This window comes from Phacochoerus africanus, chromosome 12, assembly GCF_016906955.1.
Source record: "Phacochoerus africanus isolate WHEZ1 chromosome 12, ROS_Pafr_v1, whole genome shotgun sequence".
NCBI classification, from domain to species: Eukaryota; Metazoa; Chordata; class Mammalia; order Artiodactyla; family Suidae; genus Phacochoerus; species Phacochoerus africanus.
In genome coordinates, this window is record NC_062555.1 from 20,933,473 (window position 1) to 20,945,482 (window position 12,010).

At 47.0% G+C, this 12,010-nt stretch overlaps 1 protein-coding gene across 1 annotated transcript; it reads left to right on the forward strand.

Annotated features, from left to right (window-relative positions):
• The first annotated feature begins 10,081 nt into the window (after window positions 1-10,081).
• BECN2 (beclin 2) lies at window positions 10,082-11,383 on the forward strand. The gene has a single exon (XM_047754629.1). The coding sequence runs from the start codon at window positions 10,082-10,084 to the stop codon at window positions 11,381-11,383; it is 1,302 nt and encodes a 433-aa protein (XP_047610585.1).
• The last annotated feature ends 627 nt before the right edge of the window (window positions 11,384-12,010 follow it).

Here is a 12,010-nt window from a genome sequence, read left to right on the forward strand (position 1 = left end):
GTGTGTGTGTGTGTGTGTGTGTGTGTGTGTAGGGAGGGGTGTGGGGTGCGAGGGGAGGTGGCCTTACCTGTGTCATTAAAGAAATTGCTGTATTTCCATGGCATCCACCTGACTTGGTTATTTCCCCCTGTATTCTTTTTTTTTTTTTTTTTTGGCCACCCTGAAGCACATGGAGTTCCTAGGCCAGGGATCACATCTAAGCGGGCAGCTGCAACCTGTACCAGGGCTGTGGGAACGTCAGATCCTTAACCCTTCCCAGGCTGGGAATCAAACCTGAGTCCCAGAAGATCCCCCTTGTGGCTCAGTAGTAATGAATCCGACTAGTATCCATGAGGACACAGGTTTGATCCCTGGCTTCTCTCAGTGGGTTAAGGATCTGGCATTGCTGTGAGCTGTGGTGTGGGTCACAGATGCAGCTCTGATCCTGCATTGCTGTGGCTGTGGCGGTGAACTTCCATATGCGGCCGTGGCTGTGGTCCTAAAAAGAAAAAACAAAACCAAAAAACCTGCTTCCCAGCGCTCTCAAGACTCTGCCTATCCTGTTGCACCGAAGTGGGGACTCCATCCCCTTATATTTTGTAGTCTGTCTGTGCCACACAAATTTATGCCAAAGCTGTAACTGCTCAGTTTCAAATAATTTAAGTGATTAGTTTTCCTTATAATTGAATGTTTAAAATAATAACTTGGGTTTAAAGCCTTATGATAGGCCAGGTTTTGTTCAAAGCACTCTGCATATATTAATTCCTCATAATCATCCTATCTGTTAAGTATTATTTCTCCCATTTTGAGGATGAGGAAATTGAGTTGGAGAAAGGTCAACTCACCTAAGTTCCTACAACCAGCAAGCAGCAAAACCAAGGTTTGAAATTGGGCCTGCAGACAGCATAGAACCCAGGCTCCTAACCCTTTACCAGTTTTCCTTCTTTCCCTTGGTGAAAACCTACTGGTGTTTTGTTTTTTGTTTTGTTTTTTAGAGCCACACCCGAGGCATATGGAGGTTCCCAGGCTAGGGGTTGAATCAGAGCTGCAGCTGCTGGCCTACACCACAGCCACAGCAATGCAGGATCCAAGCCCCGTCTGCGGCCCACACCACAGCTCATGGCAACACCGGATCCTTACCCCACTGAGAGAGGCCAGGGATCAAACCCACATCCTCCTGGATGCTAGTCGGGTTCACAACCCGCTGAGCCACAACGGGAACTCCCCTGGTGGTGCTTGCATTGAAGCTGAGTTACCCTTGCTTACCCGGCAGGAGCTGTGAGCAGACCACTGCAGAGGAGCTTGGCTGCATAGAAAACGGTTCACCAGGAGAGGGAGGGAGTTTGCAGAAGGAAGAGCTTCGCAGAGGAGTATGGTCTGAGCTGGGTTTGGAGAAAGAAAAAGCAATTTCATGAGAAGAAATTCTCTTTTGGTTTTTTTATCCATTTTAGGGAGTAAACTTTGATGAAGCTTTTCCTGTGTGCCGGGCGCTTCAAAGCGCTGGAGCTACAGCAGCCAACATGACAACGCAGGGCCCAGCCTCAGGCAGCTCTCTGCAGTGAGGGAAGGAAGAAAACAGAGAAGAAGAAGCGGTGGGAAGGCAATGAGCCAGGGTCCCCGGGAGGGAAGGGGCGGGGGGACCTCTCTCAGGAGGGACATTTGAACTGAGTCTGTGGGAGAAGCCAGCCCTGTGTCGAACGGGGGGAGAAAAGCCTGTACACTTTGCAGGAAGGTGAGCTGTGATGTTTTGGTTTCCAGTGTTTTCTTTTTTCTTTTTTTCTTTTTTGGCTGCCCCTCAGGGTATGGAGTTCCCAGGCCAGGGATCAGATCCGAGCCACAGTTGTGACCTAAGCCACAGATGTGGCAACGCCGGATCCTTAACCCACTGTACCAGGCCAGGAATTGAACCTGCATCCCAGCGCTCCCCAGACACAGCTGATCTCGTTGCTCCACAGCAGGAACTCCTTCAGTATTTGCTGAAGGATGCTTGCTTCCCTACATGTTTTGGCTTTTCTGGCTGGAGCAGGATGTTTTCAGTGGCTCTGTTTACAATGGGCACATCATAGAGATTCAGCAAATGATTTATTGGTATCTCTTTCTCTAGACCCCAGAGTCTCAAATGAGTCTTGCTTTTGTCTATACCTAGACTTCATTTATTTCACCAGACCATTTCCCTGCCACCTCCACCAAAATAATCTGGGCCAATTTCTCTTGAACAATGAAAACTGTAACATTAAGCCAAATTAAACTAACCCATATATCTTTTTCCCTTTTTTTTTTTTCTTTTTAGAGCCGCACCTGTGGCATATGGAGGTTCCCAGGATAGGGTCGAATCGGAGCTACAGCTGCCAGCCTATACCACAGCCACAGCAATGTAGCATCTGAGCCACATCTGCGACCTAACCACAGCTCATGGCAATGCTGGATCCTTAACCCATGGAGCAAGGCCAGGGATTAAACCCAGGTCCTCATGGATAATAGTCGAGTTTGTAACCCGCTGAGCTGCAGTAGGAACTCCCAAATATCTTCTGACCTATCTTCCATTTTCTCTTCCGTGTTCAATCTGCTTTAAAACCCACTTTCCTGAAATGTTAATTTGGACTATTTTATTTTTACACATGTAGAGGTTTTATTTAAGTTTTTCACTTGTTACAGTTTCCTGTTCTCTGAAGATATTTTTAAGCTTGTCAACAATTTTAATTAATTGATTAATTTATTTTTTTGGCCATGTCCAAGACATATGGAAGTTCCCAGGTCAGAGACAGACCCATGCCACAGCAGTGACAGTGCTGGATCCTTAACCCACTGAACTACTAGAGAACTCCATTTTTAAAAAAATTATTATTTTCAATATGTTTCTAAGAGCTAGTTTATGCTTGTTTTTCTATTAGTTTTTGTTCATTATACCTTATTTCTTTGTTATCTTTGATTTTGTGCTACTTTTTTCCTTTGAAAATTTATGTGAGATTTTCCAGAGGCTGAGGATAAGCATTCTTTCCTCCAAAGAAGTTTCACATTTACAAATGCCAAGCACCTGCGTACCAGAAATCTGTAACCATTTAAAAGTAAATATGTTGGAGTTCCCATCATGGCTCAGTGGTTAACGAACCTGACTAGTATCCATGAGGACTTGGGTTTAATCCCTGGCCTTACTCAGTGGGCTAAGGATCTGGCATTGCTGGGAGCTGTGGTGTAGGTCGCAGACACGGCTTGGATCCCGCGTTGCTGTGGCTGTGTTGTGGGCTGGCAGCTACAGCTCCGAATCAACCCCTGGCCTGGGAATTTCCATATGTTGCAGGTACGACCCTAAAAAGGGAAAAAAGTAACGACAGAGAAAGTCAGCTCTTGATTAAAGGATGATGACATAGGGAGCAGGGTATTCTATGGATGATGAGGAAGGCCTTGCTAAAGAAGTGATGCTGGGAGTTCCCTGGTGGCACAGTATGTTCAGGACCTGGCATAGTCACTGCTATGGCTCAGGTCGCTGGTAGCTTGGGTTTAATCCCTGACCCATGCTGCTACATGCTGTGGCAGTGGCCAAAAGAAAAAAGAATGGTGCTAAATCAGAGAGCTGAGGGAAGGGATGCTGGTTCCCTCCATGGGAAAGTGGTCCAGCACAGGCAACAAAGGCATCTTCAGGGCTCTTTGGTAGAAAGGGCAGTGTAACAAACAAATAATCATCAATAAAGAGGACAAAGAGTCCTTTCTTTTCTTTCTTTAAATTTATTTATTTATTTATTTATTTGCTTTTTAGGGCCACACCTGCTGCATATGGGAGTTCTCAGGCTAGAGGCTGAATGGGAGCTAGCAGCCTACATCACAGCTGTAGCTGCCAGCGTACGCCATAACCACAGCAACTTGGGATCAGAACTTCATCTTCGACCTACTCCACAGCTCATGGCAACACTGGATTCTTGACCCACTGAGCAAGGCCAAGGATCAAACCTGTATCCTCATGACTGCGAGCTAGTCAGGTTCGTTTCTGCTGCGCCACAATGGGAACTCCAGAAGTCTTTTATTATTGTTGTCTGTACACTGAAATATCACAGAGCTGCAAAAAAAAGTGAGAATACCTTCCTGTACATGTCTGGAAGTGTGTCCATAATGCATTAAGTGGAAATAAAGTTACAGAGAGCAGTAGATTAATAATCTCATTTTATAATAAATATTGAAATGTATGCATGCCTTTTTGTGTAAACATTCGGAAAGTTCTGAAGATACAAAACCAGGCATTGTTGTAGCACTGGGGTTAAGAGAGCTGAACATTGGTCCAAAAGGGGAAAAGAGAATGTGATCGATCAGTTGATTCCCAGTCTCATACTCAAGATTTCTTAAGTATTCTGCTTCTCTCCAGAGCAGAACTGGAAGGTGCTAATCACATAATTTTCAAGAATCTTCTTTTTTTTTGTTTTTTTTTTGGTCTTTTTAGGGCCATACCTGTGGCTTATGCAGGGTCCCAGGCTAGGGGTCCAATCATAGCTGTAGCGCTGGTCTACACCACAGACACAGCAACATCAGCTCCAAGCCGCACCTGTGACCTACACCACAACTCACGACAACGCCAGATCTTTAACCCACTGAGCGAGGCCAGAGATGGAACCTGCGTTCTCACGAATGCTAGTCAGATTGATTTCCGCTGAGCCACAACGGGAACTCCAATGTGCAAGAATCTTCTTGTTGTGAAGTGGTACCTCATGTAAATAAGCCTACAGGGGAAAGATGCCCGGATCTGCCAGGAAAACTCCAACCCTTTGCAAGTACCCAGAATTTTCCCCACGGAAAACTCAGGTCCGCTAGCACCACCAGGTGGCTCCAATCCAGCGCTCGAGGGTCTAGAAGTGGGAGAGGGTTTTCCGATAAACATGTAAAGATCCAAGCCATTTCAAACGTCTTCATGGGAGGCTATTTCAGAGGAGAGTCTTCTGAAAGGCCGGCATGGGGGAGAGGGGATTAGGTGTAGATGTGGGGGAAGGGTGGCGAGGAAAATTAAATGCGTGTCTTTGATGTGAATGCAAACCAAGAGGACCCTGAACGAGTCCCCGAGAAACAAGAACTGCTGAGGCCTCAAAAAAGTCACAAAACTCCCTAAGGGAAAGTGCTGTCTTCCCAACTCCTGGCGTTGCCATGGCAACTGGGGGTCCAAGTGAGGTCATCCCAAAGGCAGGGAGTAGCCCAGGTGGCTGGTGGGATGAGGGCTCAAACCACCAGGAGGGAAATGGAAACCATGGGAGGAAAAAGGAGAGAACTGCTGGTCATGGAAGAAAATTAGTCACAGCTGTTAAGCTATAGCCACAAAGTCTTGAACAGAATTTTTGGCTGAAAAAGAAGGGAAAAGGCTCTTAATGTATTTCCCTCTCGCCTATGTCTTTCATCGGAGGATATTAAAACATTTCACTCACACCAGGCGCCTTTGTTCAGGGAGCAGTTGTGTCCAGCACAGGAATCTTGCAGTCGAGTCAGTGCTTCGTGCTGATGGAGAACGCGGGACATGGGCACAAAGACAATGCCTGCGAATCGGCCCTGGTACTGAATATTTGCAACTCATTTGGGCCCCCAAGATTAATCTCCTGGTTTATCAAACTTGTCTCTAATCTCATGAATAAAAAGTAAGGTTAAAGGATGCTTGCCCATCAAAAACCGTATGGATTGTACGAAACCAAAAACTTAAAATTAAAACTGAAGGTTTTGGAGTTCCCATTGTGGTTCAACAGGTTAAGAACCCTACTAGTATCCATGAGGATTCAGCCTCGATCCCTGGCCTTGATCAGTGGGTTAAGGATCCAGCGTTGCCGTGACCTGTGGTGTAGGTTGCAGACGCGGCTTGGATCTGGTGTTGCTGTGGCTGTGGTATAGGCCAGCAGCAACAGCTTCGATTAGACTCCTAGTCTGGAACCTCTTAATGCCACGGGTATGGCCCTAAAAAGACCAAAAATAATAATAATAATAATAATAATAATAATAAAGTAAAATTAAATTAAATTGAATTAAAGACAATTTTCTCACTCTCATCACTTAGGAAATTCTAAGTATTTTAAGAGCTCTGTGCCAAGAAGACTAAGTATATTTTTCTTACTATAAATCATACTCTCACATTTAGAGAAAAGAGAACAAAAACTTGTAAATGATTATTTGGGGGAGGGGAGATAGGAGAGGTAGAGGCCAAAGTAAGGGGGACTTTCAGGAGCTCTCCTATGGTCCAGCAGGTTAAGGATTCAGCATTGTCATGGCAGCTGCTCAGGTCACTGCTGTGGCACAAGTTCGATACCTGATCCCTGGCTCAGGAACTTCCACATGCCATGGGTGCGGCTTAAAAAAAAAAGAAGAAAAGAAAAGAAAGAAAACAAAAGAAAAAGGAAAGAAAAGAAAGGGGAACTTTGCCTCTGTCTTCCATTTCCTCAAAGGTACTTGAATTTTCTATAGTGCCAAGTCTTCATATGCTGCTTATGTGATAAAATTAAGACAGCCTTTTTAAAGAAAAATCTGCACAGAATTCAGCAGTTAGTAGTCAAATTATACTTGCTTTTCAGATCTGATACAAGGATGCACTCATTCATTCATTCATTTAAGCCCTTAATTATCAAGCTCCTAAGGTGCCAGGCATAAGGGCCTCCGCAATGAGCAAGTTGGATTTACTTCTTGATGTGATAGAGCTCAGATTCTAATGGGAAAAGACACAGGGTAAACAGCCAAGCTCACCAGGACGGTACTAGGTTGATAAAGGTGCCTAACCTAAGGATACCTCAGGAGATGCTTACACAGAATGGCCAGGTAAGACCTCCTTGAGAAGGCCAAGTTTAAGCTGAGGCCTGAAGGGCAAAAAAGCTGCCAACTGTGCTTGAAAAGCCATCTGGGAAAAAGAAAGAACTCAGCGGGTTCTTGAAAGAGGAAACTTTCCAATTCAGCATAACTAAGAACAAAAAGAGTCTGACCCGGGCACAGGCTGAGGGATTTTCCAGACATGAGAACAGGGTGTGGAAAGCTGACCCTTGCTTTAAACCCTAAAGACACTAACAAGGCAGTGTCTGGAGCTCCCGCAGTGGCTCAGTGGTCAAGAATCCAACGAGAATCCATGAGGATGTGGGTTCCATCCCTGGCCTCGTTCAGTGGGGTAAGGATCTGGCATTGCCGTGAGCTGTGGTGTAGGTCACAGATGTGGCTCGGATCTGGTGTTGCTGTGGCTGTGGTGTAGGCCAGCACCTGAAGCTCTGATTCCACCCCTAGCCTGGGAACTTACATATGCTGCAGCTGCGGCCATAAAAAGCAAAAAAAACAAAACAAAAAAAACCAGTTTCTTACTAGACCACAGAGCCATGTTCAAGTTGGGGCCAGTCTGACCCTGGATACAGTAAATTTGGAAAGCATAAAGATTACTCAGGCTCTTTGAAAAAGATACTTGAAAGAGCCTTTCTGGCTGACTCTCATGTTTCCATCTCATGTTCCATGTTTTCCCCTTTCCCACTTTCCAGAGGTTAGGGATTAGTAAGCCCTGCAATGCTTCTGCCAGAGCATCATTTTTCATCCCCGAGGGTCGCACACAGCACCTGCGAGGATGACTCACGCACGGAGAGAAGTCACAGCTTTCTCACAGAGGCACATAGGAGCCCTGGGCAAGGTCATATTGCCTCTATTCCCCCTGATGGTCTTGGAAGCAGCCTGACCATGTATGTGTCCCTGTGATGCTTCTCTGTGGTCCATCCCCAACTATATTATGTATGGCATTTAGGGAGAAGAGAGAGAAGGAGCTGCCAGCATCTCAGGCTGCTTTGTTGATGGAGAACTCCCATTAGGGCATCTTCTCAGAGGAAGACTCTGAGACTTGGTACCACGACTACTGTAGCCTCTGTTCACTTGCGCCAGTTAAATCTCAGAGACAGAGCTTGGGGTGAAACAGAAAGAGCAGTTTTATTGCTTTGCCAGGCAAAGGAGCCCTGGCAGGCTCGTGCCCTCAAAACTGTGTTCCCTCTTGTGAGGGGATGGCCAGGGGTCTTCTGGGTTTAGCTTGAAAAACAGGGCTGTTGATAAGGATCAGGTGTCTGCATTCTTCTCCTGCCGCTGATCATTTCAAAGTCATCAAGGCTGGAGTCAGGCGGTCCGGTGACAATTTCTGGTGGTCTTTGGGGTTATGGCACCTTGACCTTCCCTCTGGAATGAAGATGGCTCCCCCCCAAAAAAGGAGGGGGGGTTGGGGACTGTTTCAAAGGAAAACACCAGGTGTACAAGGTAACTCTAACTAGAAAATAATCATTAGGAAGAGAAAGAAACTAAGCAAGGAAGAAATGCCGTGAAAAGCCGGTTAGAGTGGGTCAGGGCGGGCCTAACACAATGCAAACTGTCTTCACTAGTTTTTAGCTCTATCACCAAAGAAGGCACATTCATTTAATATTTTTTCTAAGACCACTGTTCTATGCTAATCAACTCTGGCTTTCCTTATTGAGGACAAGAGTTGTTATGTTTTGCTTTGATTTGGTTGTTTTTGGTCATACCCATGGCATGTGGAAGTTCCCGGGCCAGGGGTCAAACCTACGCCCCAGTTTCAGCCTGTGCCACCACTGTGGCAATGCTGGATCCTTAACCCACTGAGCCACATAGAAACTTCTGAGCATTGTTATGTTTTAATAGGAAGCATGGCTTTTGATGTCAAAAATACCTGGGTCCATATCCCAACATCCTGAGGGATTGTGATAATTCATCTCTCTCAAATCCTGTTGCTTGTTCCTGAAGGGAAATGAGAAAATACATATAAGGTGATTAACACTGTGTTAGTCAGTCAGATGTTACATTGATAATAAACCCCCAATTTTAGTGGCTTAAAATTCAAGCGTTTTGGAGTTCCCTTCGTGGCTCAGTGGTTAACGCATCTGACTAGCATCCATGAGGACACAGGTTCAATCCCTGGCCTCGCTCAGTAGGGTAAGGATCCGGCGTTGCCGAGAGCTGTGGTGTAGGTCGAAGACTCGGCTTGGATCTGGTGTTGCTGTGGCTGTGGCATACGCCTGTGGCTACAGCTCTGATTAGGCCCCTAGCCTGGGAACCTCCATGTGCCATGGATGCAGCCCTAGAAAAGACAAAAAAAAAAAAACTCAAACATTTCTTTTTTTTTTTTTTTGTCTTTTGTCTTTTTAAGGCACCCGAGGCATATGGAGGTTCCCAGGCTGGGGGTCTAATCAGAGCTGCAGCTGCCGGCCTACACCACAGCCACAGCAACACCAGGTCCGAGCCGGGTCTGTGACCTACACCACAGCTCACGGCAACGCCAGATCCTGAACCCACTGAGAGAGGCCAGGAATCACTCCTGGCCCCCCACCCCACCCCAGTCCCTCACAGGGGTGGGCTTACTCCCCAGATGGATCCTGGGTTATCCTGGGGCCTCTGTCAAGTTGTCATTCCTCTGGGCTGATTCAAACCTATATAGTCAGATGCAACTTGGATTTTTTTTTTCTTTTTTCTTTTTTATGGCGGTACCCACAGCATATGGAAGTTCCTGGGCCAGGGGTTGAACTGGAGCTGCAGCTGCCACCTATGCCACAGCTAAGGCCACACCAGACCAGACGAGCATCTGCTGCGACTACATCACAGGAACTTCCGTATGCCATGGGTGGGGCCGTAAAAAGAAAAGAGAAAAAATGAAACAAACAAAAAAAGAAATGTTGGAAGAACTGAAATTCAGTTATTCCCTATGAATGAGGGTGGCAGGAAACAGGAAGAGAAAAGGCTGGAAAGATGGGCAGAGTCCTTGGTGTCAGCTTAAGCTGATTAGACTTCTTCTTAAGGTAAGATAAGGGTATGGAACATTTTAAAGGAGGGGCCATGATCAGATTTAAGTTGTAGAAAGATTACTCTGAAGATACCCTGGAAATGCTAAGGGAGGAGTATGATGATTGGCTCTTCCCTTTAGAAAGCATCCCTGGTCTGTAGGCGGTCCAGGAGAGGTCTCCAGTATTTAAGGAGGGTTCCATTGTAAGGTGTGAAGGAGGGGACTGATAAGATGATCTGCTTTTTAAAAGAAGCCCTCCTCCTAGAAGAGGAGTTTTAAAAGGTATACGCGGTGAATCAAGCAAGGAGCCAGGGGATCGGCGCCGGGGTGAGAGTCAAGACCGCCGCCATGTCCTCCTTCCGCTTCATCTGCCAGCGCTGCAGCCAGCCCCTGAAACTGACAGAGTCCACGGAAACCTCCCAGGAACCTGCAGCTTCATCGCTCCACTCTGCTCGAGGGGAACCAGGAGAACCCCAGGGGGCTTCTTCCGGAGAGGAAGCCAGTGTTGTAAATCTACAGGATGGCACCTCTTGCCGGCCCTTCCCTGGTGGTGAGATGTTCTGGGCCAGTTCTGAATTCACTCTGCTTGGGAGACTGGGCTCCCTGAGAAGCCTCAACAGCATCCAGAAGGCCATTAGGGACATTTTTGGCATCCTCTCTGGTGAAACGGTTGTGGATCACCCCCTCTGTGAGCACTGCACTGACTGTCTTTTAGAGCAACTGGATGCTCAACTCACCACCACAGATTCTGAGGTTCAGAACTACAGGCGCTGTTTAGAGACCAGGGGGTGGGGGAGTGAGGCTGAGAGGGAGACGCTGCGGAAGCAGCTGAAGGGCCTGGAACTGGAGGAATCGAGGCTGGTCCGAGAGCTGGAGCAGGTACAGAAGAACCGAGAAAGGACCACAGCAGATCTGGAGGCAGCCCAGGCGGAGACTGAGATGCTGGACCAGCAGGAACAGCAGTACCAGAAAGACTACAGTAAGTTGAAATGGCAGCAACTAGAACTTCACGACGAGCTGGGCAGTGTGGCGAGGCGGCTACAGCATGCCCAGACCCGGTGGGACCAGCTGGAGAAAACCAATGTCTTCAGGGCCACATTTGAGATCAGGCATGGTGGTCCTATAGCCATCATCAATAACTTCAGGCTGGGCTCCCTCCCCGCGGTCCCTGTGGGCTGGAATGAGATAAACGCAGCCTGGGGACAGACTGCCTTGCTGCTCCACGCCCTGTCCAACGCAATTGGCCTGGAGTTTCAGAGGTATCTACTTGTCCCCTGCGGAAACCACTCCTACCTGAAGTCTTTAACAGGTGACCACATTGAGCTGCCGTTATTTGCGAATGGGCAGCAGAGTGTTTTCTTGAATAACAAATTCGACCAGGCGATGGTGGCTTTCCTGGACTGCATGCAGCAGTTCAAGGAAGCAGCTGAGAAAAGTGAGCCACCACTCTTTTGGCCCTACAAGATTGACGTGAAGAAAGGCCTGATGGAAGACCCTGGAAGCCATGGTGGATTCTATCCCATCAGGACCCACCTGAACACGGAGGAGGAGTGGACGCGAGCGCTCAAGCTCATGCTTATAAATTTTAAGTCGAGTCTCCTGTGGGTCTCCTTAAGGTATCATCAAAAAAGACTTTCTTTTTCTCCATGAGGGAGAGATCTTTTTTTTTTTTTTTTTGCTTTAAGATATTTTGCTTGTGAAAATGGTATCAGATACAATGAAATACTAAAGAATATAACATGTTTATAATTAAAAAAAAAAGAATGGCCACAGAGGCACTGATTTAAAGTTAATTAAAGAATTGTCCAGGGCAATCCAGAAATCACTTCTGTCTTTTTTGTTTGTTTTTTGCTTTTTAGGGCTGTACCCTCAGCATATGGAGGTTCCCAGGCTAGGGGTCGAATCAGAGCTACACTGCTGGCCTACACCACAGTCACAGCAATGCGAGATCTGAGCCGTGTCTGTGACCTACACCACAGCGCACGGCAACGCAGCATCCTTAACCCACTGAGCAAGGCCAGGGATCGAACCCACGTCCTCATGGATCCTAGTTGGGTTTGTTAACCTCTGAGCCATGAAGGGAACTCCCATTCTTTTTTTTCCGTTGCTGTCTTGTGTATCTTTGTCCTCCCTCTCCCCTTCCCAGACAAGGAAATTCAAAACAACAAAGATGAGATCAAGATGACACGGTTTGTCCTCATGGAAAAGGGGTACAAGACTGCAGAGAACCGAGGGCAGGGGTGGCAGGAGGGAGTGGTGAGGAGAGAGACAGAGGTC

Bases quoted from the DNA above. Each gene is read 5' to 3' on its own strand.
- BECN2 (XM_047754629.1), top strand. From the start codon at position 10,082: ATGTCCTCCTTCCGCTTCATCTGCCAGCGCTGCAGCCAGCCCCTGAAA.